The sequence below is a fragment of the Lactuca virosa genome, chromosome 5 (genome assembly GCF_052849685.1).
Source record: "Lactuca virosa cultivar CGN04683 chromosome 5, Lactuca_virosa_CGN04683_v6, whole genome shotgun sequence".
Taxonomy (NCBI): Eukaryota; Viridiplantae; Streptophyta; class Magnoliopsida; order Asterales; family Asteraceae; genus Lactuca; species Lactuca virosa.
In genome coordinates, this window is record NC_136430.1 from 306,429,582 (window position 1) to 306,454,153 (window position 24,572).

General features: G+C 37.8%; 3 protein-coding genes across 6 annotated transcripts; 2 read left to right on the forward strand and 1 right to left on the reverse strand.

The window, feature by feature from the left end:
• Positions 1 to 818: 818 nt before the first annotated feature.
• Positions 819 to 2,989, forward strand: LOC145113028 (protein FAR1-RELATED SEQUENCE 5-like). Its single transcript, XM_079049139.1, has 7 exons — positions 819 to 840; positions 923 to 1,012; positions 1,120 to 1,828; positions 1,897 to 2,155; positions 2,238 to 2,389; positions 2,507 to 2,816; positions 2,915 to 2,989. Exons 1-7 carry the CDS (start codon positions 819 to 821, stop codon positions 2,987 to 2,989), a joined length of 1,617 nt encoding a protein of 538 aa, XP_078905265.1.
• On the reverse strand, positions 2,919 to 14,101 carry LOC145115254 (C2H2 and C2HC zinc fingers superfamily protein). Of its 4 annotated transcripts, XR_013711486.1 has the most exons (11): positions 13,844 to 14,101; positions 13,645 to 13,725; positions 13,531 to 13,552; positions 13,129 to 13,211; positions 12,321 to 12,353; positions 12,092 to 12,170; positions 11,947 to 11,999; positions 11,649 to 11,709; positions 11,406 to 11,488; positions 11,147 to 11,295; positions 2,919 to 3,132 (listed from the first exon to the last, which is right to left on the reverse strand). XR_013711486.1 is itself a non-coding variant. In XM_079051508.1 (10 exons), exons 1-10 carry the CDS (start codon positions 13,859 to 13,861, stop codon positions 11,206 to 11,208), a joined length of 603 nt encoding a protein of 200 aa, XP_078907634.1. In that variant the 5' UTR covers positions 13,862 to 14,101; the 3' UTR covers positions 11,084 to 11,205. The 4 variants fall into 4 exon arrangements, 3 of the variants coding, with proteins under 3 accessions (XP_078907634.1, XP_078907635.1, XP_078907636.1); XM_079051508.1 differs by lacking the exon at positions 2,919 to 3,132 and having other exon boundaries at positions 11,084 to 11,295; XM_079051509.1 differs by lacking the exon at positions 2,919 to 3,132 and having other exon boundaries at positions 11,084 to 11,327.
• On the forward strand, positions 7,748 to 8,238 carry LOC145115255 (seed maturation protein). The gene has a single exon (XM_079051511.1). The coding sequence runs from the start codon at positions 7,921 to 7,923 to the stop codon at positions 8,185 to 8,187; it is 267 nt and encodes an 88-aa protein (XP_078907637.1). The 5' UTR covers positions 7,748 to 7,920; the 3' UTR covers positions 8,188 to 8,238.
• Positions 14,102 to 24,572: the final 10,471 nt, after the last annotated feature.

Consider the following 24,572-nt stretch of genomic DNA (forward strand, 5'->3'; position numbering starts at 1 on the left):
ATATATATATATATATATATATATATATATATATATATATATATATATATATATATATATATGGGAAGGTTATTGCAAAAATACAAAAAAGATGCGAAGACGCGAGAACCAATCAGAAGATGACACATCATTAATCTTTATTATTTATACTAAATCATTTAACTAAATTATAAAGGGTATAAATGTCACTTAAATAACTTTGCAATCCACGTTTTCAATATCTGCATACTAATAACTACATATTAAAAAACTGCAAACTTTTTAACAGCTACGATGGCTAATAACCAACATCTTCATGATTAGAATATTCAATTAATCAAAAACTTGATGAATCGATAATTGCCTCTTACAAATTTATTAGTGAAAGTAAAAAGATGAATATGCAAGAATAAAATCTTACATCGACAACGACCGATTATCGGAATTATGGAATTGGAAAACTAGGATGTACATTAAACGATGATGATGCAGGCAAGTATTCAATGTATTATATGATTAAATTTCACATATTTATAAAGTGTATCGATGTCAATTAAAAATTTTTCAATCCGAGTGTATTATATTTGATAACCGATAATTTATTTAAATTAAATTCAACTTTCATGAATCAAAATCAAACGTTAATAGGTTGTTTTAATGCAAAAAAACGTCATACTTATATGAATTGAATGTTCAATTAAAGATCATATTCATGAATCGATACTTTGTAATTGGAAAAACAGAGGTTAAAAAAATAATACGTTCCAAAAATACAATTTGAAATAAGTCTGATTACAATTATTCTGAAATTGGAAAAAGAGAAAATACATGAATCGATTATGATGAATGCAAGAATTCAATGTTTGTATTATTATATGATTAAATATTAAAGATAATAAGTTTGGATAAATTTTTTTCCTAGAAATTTTTTATGGAGATGTAGTTGACTTTTATCTTCCAACTGCTGCAAAAGAAATGCAATCATCAATTGATTTCAGCATTGATCCAACAGAATCTTTCAATATTTGTTCAAGTGATCAATCAACAACATTAAACACAAATGATTCACGCAAGTATTCAACCTATATATTAAGTTATTAAATTTTTATTAGAATAACTACAAATTTCATATATAAACAGAAAAAATTTATCCTGATGGAGACGATTTATATCATCCAAATGTTGCAAATGATTTGATTCCCAAGGAAAAAGATTCTTTTCCAACTTTAAATGAAGGAATTGAAATGTATCGGAAGTATGGGAAAGCTGGTGGCTTTAGAATTAGATTAGGATCTTCAAGTTATTATGGAGATTATACTCTGCGAAAAAAACATATAAGGTGCAACAAGTATGGTCAACCAAGGAAAAAAAGTACTGATACACTGACATCAAGAGGTCTGAAAAAGAAAGAAAGAAAAAGCTATCATAAGGTAACAAGATGCATGGCTATGATAGGTTTTCACAGAGATCATAAAAGTGATACTTTTACAGTGTACAAATTTCAACCGGTACATAATCATACACTTAATGATTTTGATCAAGAAAGCATTTGTAGCAAAAGTCATAAGTTACAAGCAACTCTAAAAAGAAGCTATGATAATGTAACTGCATCGAAGATTGATTACAAAAATTTCTGGAGAGATTATATCAATATAGTTGGACCTAATGATGCTCAATGTGTTGTGGACCAGTTGCAAATTCGTAGAGATAATTATCCAAATTTCCACTTTGAATATAAGCTAAATGATAAAGTACTAAAGGCTATGTTTTGGGCAGATGAAACTGCTAAAGAAAATTACTCTAAGTTTTCAGATGTAATTTCAATGGATGCAACTTACAGAACGAACAGGTACATTTCAATATAATATTTTATATTTATATTACAAATTAATTTATATGTTATAATATACATTTCAGGTACAATATGATTTTTGTTCCTTTCACTGCTATTAACAACCATGACAAGACAATCAATGTTGGGGCTGGACTCTTATCGGATGAAACAATAGAGTCATATACATGGCTGTTAAGAGCTTTTATTAAAGCACATGGAAAAATTCCTTCCATGATTTTGTCTGATATGGATCCTGCTTTATGTACGTCCATTTCAAAAGAGTTTCAAGGATGTACACACAGATTATGTATGTGGCACATCATGAGCAAAGTGCCTGCAAAAGTAATTTATTTATTGTCTATGTATTTAATATTATTGTTAAAATAAAATTTGTATACTAACAGCTTAATAATTGGTATTACAGATTTGTTCGGATGTGGTTGAAAATTCTGATTTCAAGAAACGATTACATAAAATAGTTTGGAATATACATCTTGAACCTGCAGAATTTGAGAGTAAGTGGAACTTAATGTTGGACGAATTCAAATTGAGAGAGAATAAATGGTTGGATGACATGTACAATAAGAGAGACAAATGGATTCCATCTTACTTTAGAGATATTCCTATGTGTGGTCTTATGAAGACTACATCATGATCTGAAAGTTCAAATTCTTTCTTCAATGTTTTCTCTAGCCCATCCAATTTACTAGTGAATTTTATGTTCAACTTTCACACTGCTATTGCAAAGCAACGTCATGAACAAAAAAGATTGGATATAGCTTCAAGAGATGGTACTCCTCATATGATTTCTGCTAATTATCCATTGAAGATTGGAAAACATGCATCCACAATTTACACTAAGGAGGCATTCGTTAAAGTACAGAAAGAGATCAAAAAAGCATTCACTTTGTGTTTCCAAAAAACATCCTTAAGTGTGAATGAAACTCAAGAATGCACAATAGTTTACAAGAACCACAAAACTGGAGAAAAACCTCATTTCAAGGTTTAAAATTACTTAACATTATATTATTTTCTATTTCAATTTTTTTCTGTAATTTTATTATAAATGTAAATTGATAAAAAAAAATAATAATATTGCAGGTGGTTTTAAATAAAGAAGATATGACCATAGATTGTTCATGTAAGTGTTACACCCAAAAATTCAAACCAATTTAAACTTTTAAAAACATTTCAAACCATTAAAAATCATTACAACTTTGTTTTCAAAATGTAAAATATCAGAGTTTTCCCAGAAACATAGACAAAACATGAGGAGCTGTACGATCACGCCTTCGCCTTGCCGCGATCCCCTGAGGTAACTGAAACAATAAACTGAAACTGTAAGCCCGAGAGTTTAGTGAGTTCCCCCAAAATACCCATACCCGCAACAATACACATAGAATCATAACAGCATACTATGGGTCCAATCAACCATCGGGTTGGAATACCCCAGGCCCACAACCAACAGGTTGGATTGCCAACACACTATGGGTCCAATCAACCATCAGGTTGGAATACCCCAGGCCCACAACCAACAGGTTGGAATGCCCACATACTCTGAGTCCAATCATCATCGGGATGGAATACTCACGGCCCACAACCTACAGGTTGGAATGCCCAGGTCTATTGGCCTTCGCACCAAGCAGATAAGCCTCAACCGCCAAACAAATATGTGCACATATAATAGATAACCACATAACAGTCTATAGACAATACATGATCTAACGGATCTTACCACATAGCACATAACACCATCCTATCTACCAGGTTGTCAATCTAACAGATCATACCCCATATCATATAATATTATCCTACCCTCTAGGATACCGATCTAACAGATCATACTAGCATAACATAACCATATAATAATCCAAAGGGCCGGCCTTGGTGCCTTAGACCCTTGAGTATAGTGAGGAAAACTCAACTTGCAACTGTCGTCTGAAACTAGAAAGCTCAACTCCCGGATCACCAACACGAACTCCACCACCTATAGTTACCATAAAACCCTTTTTCATAAATCTCCAAATTACCAGAATACCCTCAGAAGTCAACTGGTCAACTCTTGGTCAAAGTCAAAGTCCACAGTCAAAGTCAACAGTCCATGTTGACTCGACTCGTCGAGTGCAGTTCACCGACTCGTCGAGTCCTTCCTGAACTCGAGAAGTCGTGAAATCCTTGATTGGCTCGTCGAGTTCCCCTTTAATTCGTCGAGTTCATACGTGTCCAAGAATTGGGAGAAACCCTAGCCGACTCGCCGAGTCTTCGAACGACTCGCCGAGTTCAAGGCAATCTTCAACGGACTCGCCGAGTTGTTCATCAACTCGTCGAGTTCATGCCCATCTTCATATGACTCGCCGAGTCGACCTTGCGACTCGCCGAGTCCCTTCATTTATGTATAAATCCCTTTATGTAAAAGAAGTTATGAAAATGTATATATCTTGCGAAAATGCAAAAACCAATCAAAATTCGACAAAATGAAAATAAACTGAAAAAAAAAATCAACTTTGTATTAAAAAATGAAATAAAAATCATTTATGTTTTAAGAGTTTTCCAAATGTCCTTTTTGTCAGGTTTTCTATTAATTTTATAGTAAATTGACGATTTTGCCCTTTTATAAAAGTTCATTGCTTATTTAGCATTTAAAGGGAATTATACATAAATTACTTGCAATATATATTTATTAATCTTAAGAAAAATAAATAAGTAGAAACTTTAATTTGTAATGCAGTAGTAAAATTGACCAAATTGCCCTTTTTCCCTTTTTTACATGTATTATATTAGTTTTATACTAAATTGACAAAAAAAACAAAATAAACAAAAATGAATTTAAAAAAAGTGAATTAAATTAAAAAAATACATCTTTGTATATAATAAAAAAAAACTGCAAATGTCCTTTTTGTCATGTATTCTATTAAATTTATAGTAAATTGACGATTTCGCCCTTTTATCAAAGTAAAATAACGAAAGATCATTATCTTTTTGTGCGTTGGAGTTATGAAAGAACCAAAGTTCATTATACTTTTTGTTGTTGTAAAGTAAATTGCTTATTTTTGCATGTGAAGGGATTTATACATAAATGAAAATAATAAAAAGTAAAATAACAAAAGCTCATTATCCTTTATGTTGTTGTAAATCTAATTGCTCAATATAAAATGATGTCTAAAAATGATAGGCGTAAATTATATCACATCGAATTAAATACATTGCATTAATAAATACTATACCATCACATCCAATTAATTACAAAAAAATAAAACAATTATTTATATTTAAAAAAAATCAATCTCATAGGTTTAAATTACTTTCAATATATATTTATTAATCTTAAGAAAAATAAGTAAGTAGAAATTTTAATTTATATTTCAAAAATAATATATCAATCAATACGTAATCTACATAAAATGAAGATTTAAAAAAAAAATTAAATATTACAATTTATCAAATTAAATATATAATAAAAATATATACATCAAAGATTACATTATGGGTTACATTATTTGATATGATAAGCTAATAACCTATAAAATCTATTTCATATTTGTTTTTTCAAAAAAAAATATTAATTAATAAAATTATTAATAAGAAAAAATATATATGGTTAGTCATAATATGAATATTCTCATTGTAATTAATATAATATCTACTCTTTGAACGATTCCAATATATATTTATTAATGTTTATACTTCCAACAACAAATATTGCATCGACTAAATAACAAACTAGTATAAAGGATAAAGATTTCATTACTGATTATATAGATGATATGATTATCTAGCACCTATAACCGCCATTATCGGAAACCATAATTGTGATTGACAACACAAAACCATATTTAATAACTACAATTACAACTTATATATTCAACACCTCCACAACTTCTGCCGTTATCATAAATCTAAAGACTAATACGATTTGCATTCAATAGCTTTTCATGGTGTTAACTGGATTGTACGTGACTCATCACAATATATCCTTCCAGATGAGCTCTATGGTATGATTCTTTTTCTTAATATCATATAATCTTCATTTTTATCTAATTTTAATTTTTATTTATCGGGAACTGAAAACACAAGTTACTTCTCAATGAAGATTAATCATGGAGGACACTTTTTCTACTATCCAGATAGATCTTACAATGGAGGAATGATTTACTGTGTTGATTTCTGCAACATAAATGATTTCTCTATTGAGGTTTTTCAGAAAATAATCTCTTTTTTCGGTTATGAATTCCAAAAAACTTTCTGCTACTCGATGGTTTCTTTTGCTACATTGGATGTTGGCTTAATCAAACTTCAGAATGATCTTGATGTTTCTGATTTTGTTGAAAAAGTGAAAAATGATGGTCCCTTTTGTGTTCAAGAGATTTATGTTGAACATTTTGTTACAACTGTTTCTATCTTTTTTCCACATACTTTGAACATGGCCACCGACAGTTATTTGTGCACACTTCTGTACAAATTTGTTGTTTCCAATCCAAATGTGAATGTTTGGGAAGCTAGACTTCACATGTTTGACAGATTCAAGTTATGGATTGATGTGCACAAAATCCAAGAAGCTTTGGAGTACAGGAAGAATCAAGTGAAGCTCTTCAGGAACTAGAGGAAACAACAAGGTGGATGAAACAACATGGGGGAAATCTGGGTTTTTGGGTTTTTGAATAAATATTATCATATTTCTGTTTTATGATGCTAGATGGTAGTTTTTTGTAGAATATTGGTGTGTTATGTTTTGTGAATGGTTGAACTTTATGTCATTTGTTTATGTTTGCTACTTTTGGATATTAATATAATAGAAGATGATTGGTAATGTTTATAAAGAATCCCTGTTTAATATTTTTATTTTATATATGTTTATAGAAAAAGTAGTATTAAATTTTTTTGATATATTAAGTGATTGAATAATTGAATTTTAACCAAGTGTAATGCACCTTTTTTTCGTTGGACTTAGTAAAGAATGAAAACAATTCTCGTGCATCAGTGTTAAAATGGACCAAATTGCCCTTTATGTGAAAATGCAAAATAGTCCATGTTCTTTTGTAAAAGGGCGAAATCATCAATTTTCTATATTTTTTAATTTACAAAAATTCATTTAAATGCCAAAAAAACAATGTTATTCAAAATATGTTTATTTTATATATGTTTATAGAAAAAGTAGTATTATTTTGTTTGATATATTAAGTGTTTGAATAATTGAATTTTAACCAAGTGTAATGCACCTTTTTTGTCGTTGGATTTCGTAAAGAATGAAAGAATTCCTCTGCATGGGTCAAAATGGACCAAATTGCCCTTTATGTTAAAATGGACCAAATTGTCCTTTATGTAAAAATGCAAAATAGGCAATGTACTTTTGTAACTGGGTGAAATCATAAATTTTCTATTTTTTTAAATTTACAAAAATTCCTTTAAATGCCAAAAAAGCAATGTTATTAAAAGTTGTTTAATTTTCATTTCTTTATAACTTCAAGGAAAAAAGGCAAATGTACTTTCGTTAGTCATTATTTTTTTATATTCATTTTTTTTTGTTTTTTTTATCCATTTTGCATCTAATCATATTTTTATGTTATAAAACTGCTACAACATAAAGTTGTATTATTTTCATTCTTTTAAAACTCCAACGACAAAAAGGGCAATGTATTTTTGTTATTTTTTTTTTTTTTTCATTTATGTATTAACCCTTTAAAATTCAAAATAGACAATGTACTATTATAAAAGGGCGAAATCATCAATTTTCTATATATTTAATAGAATACATGACAAAAGGGCAGTTTGGTCCATTTTGACCATGCATCATATATATATATATATATATATATATATATATATATATATATATATATATTATATTTAATTTATCCACTTGCAAACTTTCACCGACGTTGACAAATCAAACTAACAATTTGTTAAGCATCAAAGATATTAAACAATATGGAGATACAGATCACGATCCCAGCACCCAATTGCAAGACACATAAGGGTTGAGCACGTGTAATATATTCCTGCCACGTAACCACCACGTGGCAAATACGGGTTCATTATCCCTTACAACTCCAACTATAATTAAACACTACTGGCAAGAACGGCAAAAAAGTAAGAAGGTAGAAGTCAACATGTCAGGAGCCCAAGGAACTCTGCCGCCGGGAAGCACGACGGCGACAACATACCATTCTGTGCCGGGAGGAGAGAACCAGAGTCGAATGGATATTCACTCGAAAGAGGACGAGGGTAAGGTTCAGATTGACAAACTACAAGACAAGGTGGAAGATTGTGCCGGACGTGGTGGCCCCATTTTCGGTGATGCAGTGTCAGCCACCGTTGAAGCTCAAGAACAAGGCCGTCAAGACAAGCCAGACCCTGGCGTTACCGGCACCGGATAGATCACTATTTACTACTACTTATCTAAATAAATTGCAGTCTTTTGCGTAGTCTATGTTGGTGTTCAGGTTTTTAGTGTTTGACAGCTGTATGTAAAAGTTTACATGAATGGACGTTTAGATTTGGACCTTTGCATATAACGGGTATACCGTATACGTATTGTTAAATGTGTATATACATTTGCATGTCTGTGTTCTGATTGATAATTATGTATACATGCAGTATACGTATTTTCTAGCTTGGACAAATGATATCTAGTTGATTAATTGCGGTTATTTCCATTTTCCGTTATCAATTTCTTAGAAGGTGATCTGCCTGGAGAAAACCTTATAATTGCCGAACGTTAATTTTTTATTTTTTTTTTAGCTTCTTTTATTTTATTTTTGGAACGCAAATACAAATATATACTAAACTATTCCTAAGTTATTACACCTATGTCCACGGTGGGACTTGAACCCTCGACCTCAAAGGGAAGGACAACACCGGGTACCGTTGGGCTAGAAGCCCTTTGGTCAAGAAAGTCAAGAAAAAATAAACTTCCTAATACACTCCAAAAATGTTTTTTATCTAAAACTAGACGAACCCACGCTTACAAAATACAATAATATATTTGAAATTTTTATAAATATATATTTTTTAAATATATCAATAACATTATTAGCTCTTATATAATAAATCTTATCATTTTATATATAAAACTTTAATTATTTTTTATTATTAAATTTTGATAGAAAAATAGTATTAGAAGGATCTAGAAAGAGTACGGGAGTTCCAATTGGATTTAAAATAGTGGATTTAAAACGGAGAACGTTTCGCCTTCAACAAGACTTTTAGTCCATCTCTTTACTTAGGAAATCTTAGACGTAGAGCTTACATCTAAGAAAATGGTCAATCAAAGTTGTATCTTTACCTAGGAAATCTTAGACATAGAGCTTACATCTAAGAAAATGGTCAATCAAAGTTGACTCTGCTCATTTTATAAGCGAAGTGGAGAAAAAAATCCGACAGATGTTAGGGTGACTACGAAGAGATGAGTGATTTTGTGTATTTTGCGGTTTTTGCTAGATCCTACCATGAAATCCAGATTATTATAATATATTTTTTCAAAACAATATTGGTTATAAGGGTGATAATTTGTCAAATTGACCATAGACTTAAAAACACTTCAAATACTTCATTAGGTGATGAAGATTGAGAAAAAATTTAAGATATACATGGAAAAATACGAGAAGGATGGGTCTTCTCAACAAGAAAGTTCTTAACAAGTGGTTGATGATGATAATAACGACTTTCTTGGCAACTTCCTTAATGTGGAATGTGGTAATTCGAATGCGATGGACAATAAATTAAGAAATTATTTGAAAGAACCGTCAGTAAAGTACAACAAAAATGTTGATTTCTTTGATTGGTGGAAACTTAATGGGTTACGGTTCCCAATAGTTGCTGGAATGGCAAAAGGTATTGACTTTTTTTTAAGATTTCATATTTCTTTAATTAATGTTGTTTCATTTTATACATTTTGGGGATACAAATCTCAACCTCAGATTGCAAAAGATATCGATTTCTTTTTTTAATATTTCATATTTCTTTAATTAATGTTGTTTCACTTTATACATTTTGGGATACAAATCTCAATCATGGCATATGAGTCCACGTGTAGCACTACTCGTATCGTATAGTTTTAACCGACTATCGTACTAACTTGTCAACGATGACAGCGCAAGCTTTGTTGTATACCCAAAATTAGGTTAGAAAGAGTACAAATTTTATAATAGAAATCGTAGGTTACATTTTAAATGACGATGTAGCTTTGGGTAATTTTATTTTAATTCTGTTTTATTTTGACACGATTTTTACATTTTATTAAATGCTAATAACTTTTTTGTTTTGTGCTTTATATAGAGATTGAAGAAGCTTTAAACAAAGTTGATGACTAGGCAATGGGATGAAGGCAGCGGAGATAAATGATAATTACTTTGGTTGAAACTTGAATTGTATTAAACTATTAGGATTTGTTGCATTTGTATTAAACTATTTAGATTGGTTGAACTGTATCAAACTATGACATTTTGTAGTATGTTGCTATTTTAAGTTATGGATTCCATATTAGGGGAAAACATCCAATGAGGGAACGGATGGCATAAATTAATGTGAATAGATGGCAAGGTTGATGTAGCTAAAAAATGTATCTTCTCCACTCTAACAACACATATAATTTAAGTTAGCTTTCTTAATATTTCTAAAATATTTATTGTACCTTCTCTGACCTATAACAACATATAATTTAAGTCGAGCTTTCTTAATATTTCTAAAAGTCTATGATGGTTGGACAAAGTACATTGTTATTCAAAGTGAAAACCATCTCATAGGACAAAACTAACACAATCTAATGTCTCTATTTCAGAGTACATTGTTATTCAAAGTATGCAAACTAACACCAGCCGCATCACTATCACTGATGTCCCTATTTCAAAGTATATTGCTCAGAACCGGTTCCAAATTGCCCAACTCGGTCTTGGTTCAAAACCGGTTCGGTTCCAGTCCAGTTCAAAAGCTCATCCCTAGGAGTAGTTGTCGCTTTCAATTAGAATAAAGATTTGCATAAATATTTGATAGATTAAGACTCCTAATTCCGGTCCAGTTATGGTATTTTAACAAGCTTTTGATGGGCCGAACCGGTCTGGTATTGTATTGGCATGCTGAGGAACCGCTGGAGTAAAACCGGGTCGGTTCTGATTGTCCGTGTACTATGTTCACCCCCAGTTATTACATTTGTTGTTTTATAATAAATTAACTGTTTAGTGAGTTTTTTTAGTATGTATGCTTTGAAGCTGCTTAGTAAGTTTATGAAAAAAAATAAAAATAATAATAACAATAAAGAATATTGGCAAAGACGCATGTAGGGAACATGTTCTGGTGCTTTGTATAAGGCATAAGATGATTGTACAATATAAAACTTACAGATCAACTTGTTGATGCAGTTGTGATTAAGAACTTAAACAAGTATAGTCAGTCTTGTTTTACTTTTTGGAAGAACCAAAACCTCCAAATCCCATCATAGCTGCAACATCAGGGTCCACCTCGATTTCCTCCTCTACTGCCTTCTCTTTCTGTTCAACAAAAACAACACAACACATCCTTCCTGCATTACTATTTACTATTATCATTATTATATAACTTTATTAAGTGAGGCCACAAATGTTGGTGAAAATTATATTACCTTCTTTTCCTTTTTCCTTTCTCGCCTTTGACGCTTCTTTTCCTCCTCTTCTTGCTGTTGCTTTAAGATCCGGTCATCAAGATCTGTTTTTTATATAACAACATCAGCTACCAAGTATTCACCAAATGGGTCTAGGGAGGGTATTTACGTCTTTTGCACTGACTGAATCCATCCCTATCCCTTTCTTTCATCACCTTTTCTCATTTACATTTGTTACTAATTCATGATCCAATTTATTCATACCTTGCTCAGTGAAGGTTCCAGGATCTTTTCGCTTCTTCAGGTTTTCAAATCGCTGCTGAACCTGTGTTTTTCCAATAAAAAAATGTGCCTCAAAAACCCATATTTTCCTAAAATTTTAACTTTTACATTTCCAACAATTTGGTGATTATTTAGCAATAAGCCACTCTCACTGAATCAAGTTATCAAGAGAACCAAATGTGCTACCTGAAACTGCTTCAATTATATATATGCAAGTTTTCCTTTTAACTATTTGCTCAGGTATTTTTATGTTAGGCTCAATGCATGTGTGGATTTGTACCTGTTCAAGAGATGCACGTTCTACACGCATAGACATTCCCAAGGCTCTTTGATCTGTAGCAAAATAACAATACAAATATATAAAAAGAAAGTAAATTATAAATCATAAATAATAATAATATCTTTACATATGAGTAACTACTTACGTTTCTTCCCATTGATATGGTCCAAATAGTTTGCAGAGTCTTTCACTACACATTCACAAACAGAGCAGAAGTATCCAGCCTGCATTGAATCAATTAAATCTTAACATACCCATCAATTTTCATCATACTTTGAACTCTACAACCATTTTATTAGAATTCAATTTTCGTAAATTCAACACAAAAAAAGGGTAACAGAATGCATGATTGATTATAAAGTTTACAAATTTACCTGCTGGCTAAGGGGTGCAATTGGAGTGACAACCTATCAAAGAAGAGAGGCATGAATGAGTCAGATTAAAATGTTCAGTAAGAACCAAAAAAACTCTATTATAACTTTTAACAAGCTTCATTAAAGCATGAAAATCGGGAGTGACCACAACTTTCAAGGTGAGAGTTTGAAGGGTTTTAATCTTGTCACATGGAATAAATGTACATGTATACTATATACAAATACGTAAATAGATGTGTCAGGATATAAATGAGTCAAGAAAAGTGGATAATAACAATGAAAAAAGAGAACACAAGTTCTTGAATCACCACACAGATAAATGGTGGCGTCACGCCTTGTTGTAAAGCTGGAATACACATCAATATCGGTCTACTCCAACACATCAAAAGGTGAGGTTTAAATTATGGCTGTTGGTTGTCAATTCATTCTTTTCTGCACTAGTTGCTTAAATTAATGTAGTTCTTGTTTCCTGCTGTTGGTGGGCCCCCATATTCTTAACAAAAAGCATACGAGCTAAAGTTAATAAAACAATCAATCCTAAAATAACCAAGTATCACTAGCTCTTATTTCATATCCATGATATTTTAATCCATATGTTTTTCCTTTGGAAGGGAATTGAACACATATTGATCTTACTTGTTAAAGGCCATAAACTTGTAAGATCAACGATACAAAAAGTCAAAAACACACTTAAGTATCATTATTGAAATCTTGGGTGCCTCATTAAATCAGAACCACAATTTCTGGGTGACTCACAAACCACCCACGTATAAATATAATTATATGGGCAAAATTTGAAAGGGCTAACCTGAGTCTTCCCCAAGCGAGAGTTGAGGTCCACTTCATAATCTCTATGCTTCAAGGGTTTCCTTTGCACTGGAGGACCTTTTGCTGCAATCAAAGTTTGATTGTATCTTCTCAAAAATCTTGATTAGACAAAAATAGTTTGTATGCATGCATAGACCAATATGGAAGACACTAAGATAGTTAGGTTGCAATGTGCAAAACAAGAATGTGGGAAAGGGGAGTATTTTTCTGTTCAGATCCAAAACTGAAAACGAAACAAATATGCACAAACACGCCAGCTTTATGTTTTATCTCATAATAGAACTCTCTTCTTAATCAAGTTTAATGTGTAAGCCCTAAAGCGATCAAAAGTATGTATTCTTTCTGGGAGAACAGGTGAGAGAAAATGAACTCTTTTACTTACATTTAGAACGGCCTTCCAACTCCTGAATTACAAATGAAGAGAACAAACCATCAGAAGAAATCAAAATGGAAATGCGCAAAAGCTAACAAAATCAGCAAGCAGTGAATTGAGAACCTTTTCTTCACGCTCACGAGCGCGTTGCAGATACTCTTCTTTGTCGAATTTCCTTCTGAAAGTGTTATCAACTCCAGCAGTCTACATACAGTGATTGAAACTATTGTTAAAACAAACCAAACAATAGAATAAACTAATCCAATCTGTGATTTGCAAACCCTGACAGAATCTGATTAAATGAAGGGAGGGGGAAGCTTACATTGTTGGGCTGAGCCATTGCTTGGAACTAATTAGGGCTTAACGAACCAGGTGGTATTTCTCAGTCAATTAAAATCGAGACTGGATGTAAATTGGTGCTGAAGTCTTGGATTATGGCTGGATGCTACTTATTACGCACGAGAGAAGAAGACTTAGAAGGTTTTTATTCAATTTGGGGCTAACCTTAAAACCCTAATTCTATTTCCGATAGATCGGATGAACACCGATACCCCGAACGTAATTTCGACTTGAGCTCGCGAATGTTTGAAAATTAAATTAATTTTTTTTGACAAAATTGCATAAATAGTTGTCAAAAATATATTATTTTAGTCTAATTTTGAATATTTTGTGTGGTTTTTGAAACATCTCATTTTCACAATTAAATTTTTTATTTTTAAATTAAATAAAAACATTGTTTCCATAAAACTCAGTCAAGAAAAACATGAGTATCAAATACAGTCATCCTAAAAATCAGAATATCATAATAATGCGGAAATTCAAAACTGTCGATGAGTATGCAAGCACGAAGCTTAGTGAATTCCCTCAAAAGATCACATACAGCACAACATAATAAACGGTTATGGGTTATCAGCAACCTTATGCCTATCAGCAGTCCTAAATACCAACACAACAATATAAACAACTATGCATTATCAGTAACCTCGGGACTATCAACGGTCATGTGGACTACCAGCAATCTTATGGGCTCACAGTAGTCATATAGGTTATCAGCAACCCTGTAGACTATCAGCAGTATTGGAGTTATCAGCAACTCAATAAATACACATCACAACAATCAGCAAATAAGACTCAACTAGTCTAGCATGCACACCATTATGACATAGGTAATACAATGAGAAGACTCACCTAAACGAAGAGCTTAAATCCACTTCTCCAATTCTCATAGAATCGGGTACACGAACCTCCTAAACTAATGGCAAGCTAAACCTCAGACTACAGCTCACCACCTCTCCAACTTTGACCAAAAGTCAAACACATCAAAAAATTCAATGGTCAAAGTCAGCCGCAGCTGACCTTCCACGTCGTGGCCACCCATAGGCCACGTCTTGGCAGCTACACGACAAAACAGTCATGGTGACACCAGTCTCCACGTCGTGGCGAGCAAACTGTCACGCCATAGGAAGTAAGCTCTCACAGTTTAATGAATTAAGCTCTTAACCCTTAACCCCATGAGTTCTACTATCCATTCCCCTCACACACACACACACACCCTTGATCAAATGCTACCCAATACCCAGAAGTAATCAGAACTTCAACATCTTCTAGAGAATCATAAGTAAATGCGATTTTACATTAAGTTTAGTAATCCTATCTCTCTTGGTAGTTTAAATTCATAGTTTTGAAAGTAGGTTGTTATCAGTAGTAAAACGTATATCCTAGGTTTCATGTATACTTAAGGTTATTTTCATTGCTTCCATTGGCAGATATTAGTGTATAGATGCATGGAAAACCTATTAGTGGTATCAGAGCCATTAGGTTTTAGTTATGAGTACTACTTGAAAAAACTAAGAAAAATCAAAGAACCTATTAATACCATGACGCAACACACCCATGGCTGCACGTGCCGCGCCCTAGCCAGATTTTAATGTTTCGAGTTTTAGCCTATAATTTTGAGTTTTAGGATTTATCTCTAGATTAAATATTTTTTTAAATCTGTTGAACTTGAATAATTAATCTAGGAGTGTAACACCCCATTTTATTATTTCGGTAAATTCGTGATTAATAGAAATTCGAAATTCAGTTAGCTAACTCATTAGCCATAGTAATTTTAAAGAAAGTTGTAGTACTCGTAAAATCCAACTCGTACGTATTTAGAACGTCCAAATCTGACTTCAAGAGAGGAAGTTATGATTTTTTCTAAGTTTCAACGTAGTAGTGTGCGCACAAAAAAAATCGACTTTTGGAAAGGTGAATTATTAGGCCAAATAATCTAAACGAGAATCGAAGATCTCGTCAATGGAAGTCCATCGATATAAGGAACATCGAGGACGGAACCCGTATGTAGGAGTTATGCTTCCTGCAGCGAACTCTAGCAGGCTAAGCCTATCAAAAATATAAATTTTATATGAAGTAAGTATTAGATTTTGAGGTCTAAAGGAAAGTTGTAGATCTCGTCAAGAGCTTTCCGATGATATAAAGAACATCATAAATAGAGCTCGTATGAAGGAGATACGTAATTTCTAAGTATTGAAAATCGTCACGCGCGGCGTGGCGCGCTTGGTTTGCACGCGAAATCAGCCACACGGCCCTACTGTAACATCCCAATGTCAAGGTAATTTCAATTTCAACCATATGTTTGAATAATATTGTATTTTAGCCATTGGGATTGAAATGGATTGTAAAATGGCCCATAGTGGCAATATGGTAATTTCGTCCAGGTGTAGTACGCTGAGCATACGTTGTATACGCTAGGCGTACTAGGGCGCGCCCTAGTATGTTGGGCGTACACCTCGTACGTGAGGCGTACGTGAAGAAAGTGAAAACCCTATTTTTTAGGGTTTAGTCCATATATAAACCTCATTTAGCCTCATGTCTCATTTCTTCATCGGCCCCCTCTGTAAAAAACGAGCCCAAGCAAACCTTAAGTGAGAAGAGTGCTATTTGAGCCCATTGGAGTGTTTTGGAGGTGTTCTTGAAGAAGAATAAGAAGGCGGTGAGAATAGCTTGGAGATTGGAAGCATCTTGGATCTGAGATTTCCTTATTGTTAGCAACCACCAGAAGGTATAAAGTTTACAACTTGATCACTTCATCTTGTAGATCTAGACATTTCTTCCTTTAAGACACTTTTTGTCCCAAATATGGTGATTCTTGAGTATGGCATCTTCTTGACCCAATAAGTCGTCCTTTCAGATCTTAAGAGAGGTCTTAAGTCATAAAAATGTAGTCTTGATGGTTAGTTTTTCTCCATGCATGCTATAGAAGGTCTTAATGCATTAAGATGTTGAGATTTTGTGTTTTAAGCACTTAATGGACATGCAAAGTCATAAAGTTGTAAACTTTATGACTCTTGAGGGTATTTTGGCTTTGGATCTAACTTTGGACGTAAAGATTTGGAGTATTAAGCTCTTAATGGGGAAAGGGTTGAACAGGGCGCGTATGTTGCGTGTACCAAGTGGTACGCTGCGCGTACACGGCCAACATCCCATAAGCTGGTAAAACACCGAGTATGCCCCGCGTATAGAAGAGTAAGCCCAGCGTACTCGGCTGGGTCGACTCGGCTGGGTCGACTCGGTCGGGTTGGCTCGGCTGGGTTGACTCGGCTAGGTGTTGACTTGACTTCTGACCGTTGACCGAGTTTGACCAATGACATTTTGGGGAAAATATTAATCAATAATGTTTTAACATTTAGGATTTCGGTTGAGCCGATATTTGGGAGTAGAGTATTGATGTAACGCCCGTGTTTCAGGGCTAAGCAGTAGTAGATGATGTAATAGTCTAGGTCAACTATTGTAACTCTTTTTGATGTAATAAAGATGAAATATTTGAGTATTATGTGAATTATGTGAATTTATATGCTTATTACTTATTTATAAATGTGTAATAAATAAAGGATAAAAATAAGCGTCAAAATTAAAGTGTGAGATAAACCCGACATCTCTACATAAAGTTGTAGTGGTCGAAACAACGATTCCGGGGATATAAAGAACGCCGAAATCCGAGTTATAACGAAGAAGTTATGATCCGTCGAAGTTTCGCGACGGAACCGGCACGGCACCGGGAAGTGTAAATAGTGAATTTACGATAGAGCGACTTTTAGCCTTAGTGATCTACACGAAAGTCGTAGAAAACGTTAAACCGAGAGCGTCCATAAAAAAGAACGCCCGAATCTGACTTCGTATGAGGAAGTTATGATTTTTCGAAGTTTCGGCTTAGCAGTGTACAGCCCGAAGTTCGAATATTAGATCGATCAGTTTTTAGCAGACACAACCTAACCGAGAATCGAATATCTCGTTAATAGTAACGTAACGATAAAAAGACAGACAAAAACGGATGTCGAATGAAGAAGTTATGAATTTCTAACGGACCAATCATGTCCCGGCCTGTTAAAAATATAAATTTAAAATAAAGTCAAAACTAGCCGACGGAGTCTAAACGAAAGTTGTAGAGTACGTTCCCGCCTACGCGTGGATATAAAGAACGTTGAAAACGGAGCTCGTATGCGAAAGTTATGAATTTTAGAAGTCGGGATGTGAATCTGTGAGATAAGATGATGTGGCACGATCCCAGCCTTCCCTTGCTCCCCACGGTCTCGCATCCGATAAGGACACCTGGTCTCGCATACGCCCAGCCTAGCCGAGGAACGCCCCGTGTCCGGAGAGGGTTACGCCCAGCGGTCTTCGGTTGCGCGGTTCTGGAGCATGCCACGATGACCCAGCAGCGAAGCGACGCGTGTTGATATTATTCGAGATTACGCCCGGCGTAGGTCTGAAGTACGCTCAGCGTACTCTGAGGCCTCGCAGGCTATAAAAAGGCAGCGAAGGCAGCCGACTTCTTCGCTCATTTTCCATTTCTCTGTCTAACTTCTTTCTCTCTCTAAGATCCCTAACCCCCTCCTAAGTCTAGGTAAACCCCCTAGCACCCGAAGGAAGCCCCGAGGCTCCCGGAGTCCCGAGAGAAAAGGGTCTTTCGGTTCGGAAACGCTGCTCCAAGCAAAGCCCGGTTTTCTATAAAACCCGCTGTAAACAGTCCATGTTGACCTGAACTCGTCGAGTGTATCCAGCCACTCGTCGAGTTCCCGGCATAACCATCCGTTCGCCGAGTCACCGAAGTGACTCGTCGAGTTCCTAAGGCTCGCGATCGAAACTCCTTGACCACTCGTCGAGTTTTTCCCTTTGCAACTCAACAAGTTCACACGCACCCAACTGTTGGTAAGATCCTTAACCGACTCGCCGAGTCATTCTACTGACTCGCCGAATCTATGACAATCTTCATCGGACTCACCGAGTTGTTCATCCAACTCAGCGAGTTCAGGATCATCTCCTTATGACTCGCCGAGTCGACTTTGCGGCTCGCCGAGTCCCTTCAATCCTTCATCCATACAGATGCTTTTTAAGCCATGCAAAGGTTCCAGAATACAGATCCAACCTTCCAAGGCCTGCTTATCACGTAAAGTTGAAAACTTTACGTGCATGCAAAGCTTTAAGGCCCTTAAATGACAAATCCAAGCTTGCAATGAAGTCTCACACTTGAGGGAAGGCTTATTCTAGGCAAGGCTGATAACTTTATGGATCTAGAGGCCAAAGGGAGTCCAGATCTGAAGTTACAACTTCAGATATTAGCTCAAACATAAGAAGCCCTTTATAAAACCCATTCAAAAGAGATCTTTGAAGAACATGAGCCAAGGGAAAACAGTTTAATACCTTCAAGAGAGTGTTTACTGATGTAGATCTTGAGTCCCCCGAGTTCTTGCCTCTACTTGCTTGTTTTCCCTAAGTGTTTCCTCCTCCAAAATTCCTCCTCAAAGCTTGAACACACCAAAAGAACACACACAATCGATTTAGGGTTTGAGAGGGACAAGAAGCAGTAAAGGGGAGGCTGGGGGGAGGCCACTGATCCTTTAAATAGGGTGCAATATCCCGAAATTTAGGGTTTCATCTGCCAGCTCCTACTCGTCGAGTCCCTTCTTGGGCTCGGCGAGTAGGTCACTAAAACACGTGGACCAACCCGCTGCTACTCGACGAGTAGGGCGACCAACTCGTCGAGTAGCCCTTGAAATCAAGAAATTCTTATTTAAATCAATACATGAGAATCGGGGCGTTATAATTCTCCCCCACTTGAACTAGACTTCGTCCTCGAAGTCTGCTGGGGTAAACAACGTCGGGTAATGCTCTCGCATCTCTGTCTCCGGCTCCCACGTCCACTCGGATCCCCTCCGATGCTCCCACTGCACCTTCACCAAAGGTATCTCCTTGTTCCGCAGAACTTTCATCTTCCTCTCCAGAATGGCCACAGGCCTCTCCACATAATTCAGGCGCTCATCGACTTGAATATCACCCAACGACACTACTGCCTCCTGATCCAAAACACACTTTCGCAACTGTGAAACGTGGAAAGTGCTATGAATTCGGCTAAGCTCCTCCGGTAGCTCTAGCCTGTAAGCCACCTGGCCAACCCTGGCAATGATCCTGAACGGCCCAATGTAACGGGGACCCAATTTCCCCCTCTTCCGAAGTGCAACCGCGTGCAGTTCCTCGTGGAACTTCTGCCAGAAGTGGGAGGTAAATCTAACATCCCGGTCGGAGACAATGGAGACCGGAACCCCATGGCGAGCAACGATCTCGCGGACATATACGTCGGCCAACTTCTCGGCCGACGAAGTCTCCCGAATAGCCAAGAAATGGGCACTCTTGGTCAATCGATCCACGATGACCCATATAGCATCAAATCCCTTCGTCGTCCTCGACAACTTGGTAATGAAATCCATCGTGATCTGTTCCCATTTCCACATAGGAATCTCTAGAGACTGCAGCTTACCATGTAGCCTCTGATGTTCGGCCTTGACCATCCTACAGGTCAAGCACCTCTCGACGTGCCAAGCGATTTCTCGCTTCTTGCAAGGCCACCAGTAACTCAAACTCAGGTCTCTGTATATCTTGGTGGCCCCCAGGTGAATAGAAAAATGAGACTTAAGAGCCTCTTCCATGACCGTCTGCCTAACCCCACCAGACATCGGAACCCAGACCCTTGATCCTCTCACCCTTGATCCTCTCCCTTGATCCTGCACAAACTAGGTAGTCTTACCCTTGATCCTCTCACCCTTGATCCTCTCCAGCTTCCAATTCTCTGGTCGTATGCCCTCAACCTGGGCATCTCTGATCAAGCTCACAAGTGGAGAATCCACCGCTATCCTCATACATACCGCTGGGGTGGAAGACCCAGCTGACTTGCGACTCAAAGCATCCGCAACCACATTCGCTTTACCAGGGTGGTAAAGGATTTCACACTCGTAGTCATTGACTACATCCAGCCACCTGCGCTGCCTCATGTTCAGGTTTGGCTGATCCATGATATGTCTCAAGCTCTTGTGATCCGTGTATATGGTACAACGGACCCCATAAAGGTAATGCCTCCATATATTGAGGGCGAACACCACCGCTCCCAGCTCCAAATCATACGTAGGGTATCGCGTCTCATGCGGCTTCAACTGCCGCGACGCATAAGCTATCACTCGTCCCCTCTGCATGAAGACTGCCCCTAGACCTTTGATGGATGCATCACAGAACACCACAAAGTCCTCAACTCCCTCCGGGAGTGTCAAAACTGGCGCCTCACACAACCGCTGACGGAGGGTCTCAAACGCCCTCTGCTGCTCAGGGCCCCACCGGAAATCCACCCCCTTCCTCGTCAGACGAGTGAGGGGTACTGCAATCTTGGAGAAATCATGTATGAACCTCTGGTAGTACCCTGCCAATCCCAAAAAGCTCCTAATATCTGAGGGAGATTTTGGAACCTCCCACTGCATGACAGCCTCGATTTTTGCCGGGTCGACCAAAATCCCATATTGGTTAACGAGGTGCCCCAGGAACTGGACCTCTCGTAACCAAAACTCGCATTTCGAGTACTTGGCATAAAGCCGTTCTCGCCTCAGAACTCCCAATAACTCCCGCAGATGCTCCTCATGCTGCTCTCGGGTCTTGGAATACACCAAGATATCGTCGATAAACACTATGACCGAGCGATTGAGCATCGGTCTGCAGACCCGATTCATCAGGTTTATGAATATTGTTGACGCGTTGGTGAGCCCAAACTGCATCACCACGAACTCGTAATGTCCATAACGAGTTCGGAACGCGGTCTTCTCCATGTCCTCCTCTCTGACCCTGACCTGATGATACCCAGATATCAAATCGATCTTGGAAAACCAAGATGCGCCCTACAACTGATCGAAGAGATCATCTATCCTCGGGAGTGGGTAACGGTTCTTCACCGTTAACTTGTTCAACTCCCGGTAATAAATGCACATCCGGTGTGAGTAGTCCTTCTTCCGGACAAAAAGAATCGACGCTCCCCATGGAGAACTGCTAGGTCGGATGAACTGCTTGACCAACAGTTCCTGCAGCTGTGACGACAGCTCCTGCATCTCGGGTGGCGCCAATCGGTATGGCGCCTTGGCAATAGGGGCCGCACCAGGCACCAGGTCGATCCGAAACTCTACCTGCCTCTCCGGAGGTATCCCTGGCAACTCCTGCGGAAACACATCTGCAAACTCCATGACCACAGGAACATCGGAAACCGAAATCTGATCCCTGGCTCGCTTATCCAATACATACGCTAGGTAACCCGTACCCCCGTGCTGAATATACTGTCGAGCCCTGGCGGCTGAACAATATCCTGATCCCACTCTGGTGCCCTCACCATATACAGTCAACTCTCCCCCACTTGGGGTTCGAACCACTATCCGTTGACCCTCGCAATCAATCATGGCACCGAAACGACTGAGCCAGTCCATCCCCACAATCACGCATACATCCCCCATGGGGATCAGAATCAAGTCAATCGGAAAAGGTACCCCGAAGGTCTCCATCTCACACCCTCGGTAGATCGAAGAAACAGAAACCCCGTGTTCGTTGGCGATAGAGACTCGCAACGGACACTCTAGCTCGCCTACTGGCACTCTGAACTCCCTACTAAATGTATGAGATACAAAAGACCGACTCGCCCCCGAGTAAAATAAAACCAATGCAGGTAAGGAGTTCACTAGAAACGTACCTAGTCACAGGCACAACAGATAAGCATACAGCAGATATAGTAAATGAGATAAAGGATAGAACATACCAACAACCACATCCGGTGCTGCCTTGGCCTCCTCGGCCGTAAGCTGAAAGGCACGCCCCTGAGCCTTCGGGGGCTCTGCCCTACCCTGCCTCCCATCGGTAATACTCAGTGTAGCCGGCGCTGGAGCCTGCGCCGGCTTGGCCGCGAGCTGTGGACAGTTGGTCTTCACGTGACCAACCTGATGACAATGATAGCATATCCTCATATCCGAGGCAGGGGCGGATTGACGACAGTCCCTAGCAAAATGCCCCTCCTTGCCACACCTGTGGCACCCGCTACTAGCTCGACAAGCCCTAGTATGACCCTTGCTGCACTTTCCACAAGAGCGGCTCTGTTGACCCCCGGTCCTAGAATCAGCGGTCTTAGACCGCTTCGGCGCCGGCTGCGACTGTGCCGGGGTCGGCCGTTGCTCCCTCAACTGCAGCTCAATCTCCAACTCACGCCGCCTAGTGGCCTCCTGTAACTCCAATAGAGTATCACATCGCTGTGTGGCAACAAACTGTCGAATATCAGTCTTGAGCATGCTCAGATAACGTGTCATTTGGGCCTGCTCAGACGCAAATTCCGGGCAGAACATCGCCCTCTCCGTGAACATGCGGGTGATCTCCGTCACCGTCTCTCCATCTTGTCTCAGACTCAAAAACTCCTATGCCAAACGTCCCCGCTCGACCCGCGGAATGTAACGGCCCCGGAACATGTCCCGGAACTGCTCCCAAGTAACCGCAGCTCTCTGCTCATCCATGTATGACTCTGTCGTCAGCCTCCACCAGTCCTTGGCCCCGAGCCTCAGCATGTTCAGGTCGCACTTGACCTTCTGGTCAGTAGGACATGAACATGTGAAGAAACAACCCTCCACGTCGGATAACCACCTCATGGCTCGAATAGGATCCTGGGTACCGTCAAATGTCGGGGGCTTCGTGTTATCGAAGTCCCGGTACTAGAAACCCCTACTGACTCCTCCCCTTGCCGCGGATACAGCTGATGCAGCTGCTGCGGCAGCTGTCTCTGCAAGAGCCGCGTAGAGCTCATCAAAGTACTCAACCATGGCGGTCTTAATCGACCCAAACATCTCCGACAGCTGTGCTCGGAACATAGCAGCAACCTCATCATGCAGGATCTCTCGAATCCTGGCATCCAACTCATCCGTACCCATCTGCACCCCCGACTCAGGTGCTGTTGGCCCCTCCTGGCCTCTGTCTCCTGACCCTGATCCCGAACCGGATCCATCCACAAAGCGTCTCGTCATCACCATTATGAAACATACCATAAGACATCAGATAATCTACATAAATAACTGGGAGCCAACTCCCGACTAACCCTAGGGGTTGTGACTTCCTTGGTACGCGTATGGGTCTTGTGCTTTCAGTAGTACGAGCTCATACTACCTTCCACACCTACCCATATTTGTCTCAAGTATCACCACAACGCCTTAACAACATGCATAAACATAGCGAGCGCTCAATCCTCACTCCTAGAGGAATACTAGATATCTCATGCTTGGCCTTACGACCTCTCACAACCCACCCATCCATGAAACTTTCACCAACCCTTCAGCACTAGTGTATGCTAGCCATACATAATGATGGATCCTATAGACTTTCGAATACCCAATCCTACCCTAAGCTCCCAATCAAACAAGAACAGAACATAAGTCCAAATCAAACATTCTCAGGCTATAAGATCTTAATTATGTATAACCGTAATGCATACACTAAGCAACTACAGTAATGATGTCAATTACATATAAGGAAAACCCTAGGCTAGCATGCATCATATAATCATGCAATTCTATCATGCAATTCCTGAAGATCCCTAGCCTATCTCTAGCATGCTGTTCTAACATATCACATAATCAAATAACTGTATGGCATTTTGGGGTCTACTTACTGGCTCCGGCTGATCGTACACCCTGCATCATCCTTCACTTATTTTG

Excerpts from the sequence above, each read along its gene's own strand:
- LOC145113028 (XM_079049139.1), top strand. The coding sequence starts at position 819 with ATGATGAATGCAAGAATTCAAT. Across the intron at positions 2,156-2,237 it reads TGAGCAAAGTGCCTGCAAAA|ATTTGTTCGGATGTGGTTGA; the intron begins GTAATTTATTTA and ends TTGGTATTACAG. Across the intron at positions 2,390-2,506 it reads AATAAATGGTTGGATGACAT|CCCATCCAATTTACTAGTGA; the intron begins GTACAATAAGAG and ends TGTTTTCTCTAG.
- LOC145115255 (XM_079051511.1), top strand. The coding sequence starts at position 7,921 with ATGTCAGGAGCCCAAGGAACTCTGCCGCCGGGAAGCACGACGGCGACA.
- LOC145115254 (XM_079051508.1), bottom strand. Across the intron at positions 12,354-13,128 it reads CTCGCTTGGGGAAGACTCAG|GTTGTCACTCCAATTGCACC; the intron begins GTTAGCCCTTTC and ends CTTCTTTGATAG. Across the intron at positions 12,171-12,320 it reads TTGCACCCCTTAGCCAGCAG|GCTGGATACTTCTGCTCTGT; the intron begins GTAAATTTGTAA and ends GATTCAATGCAG.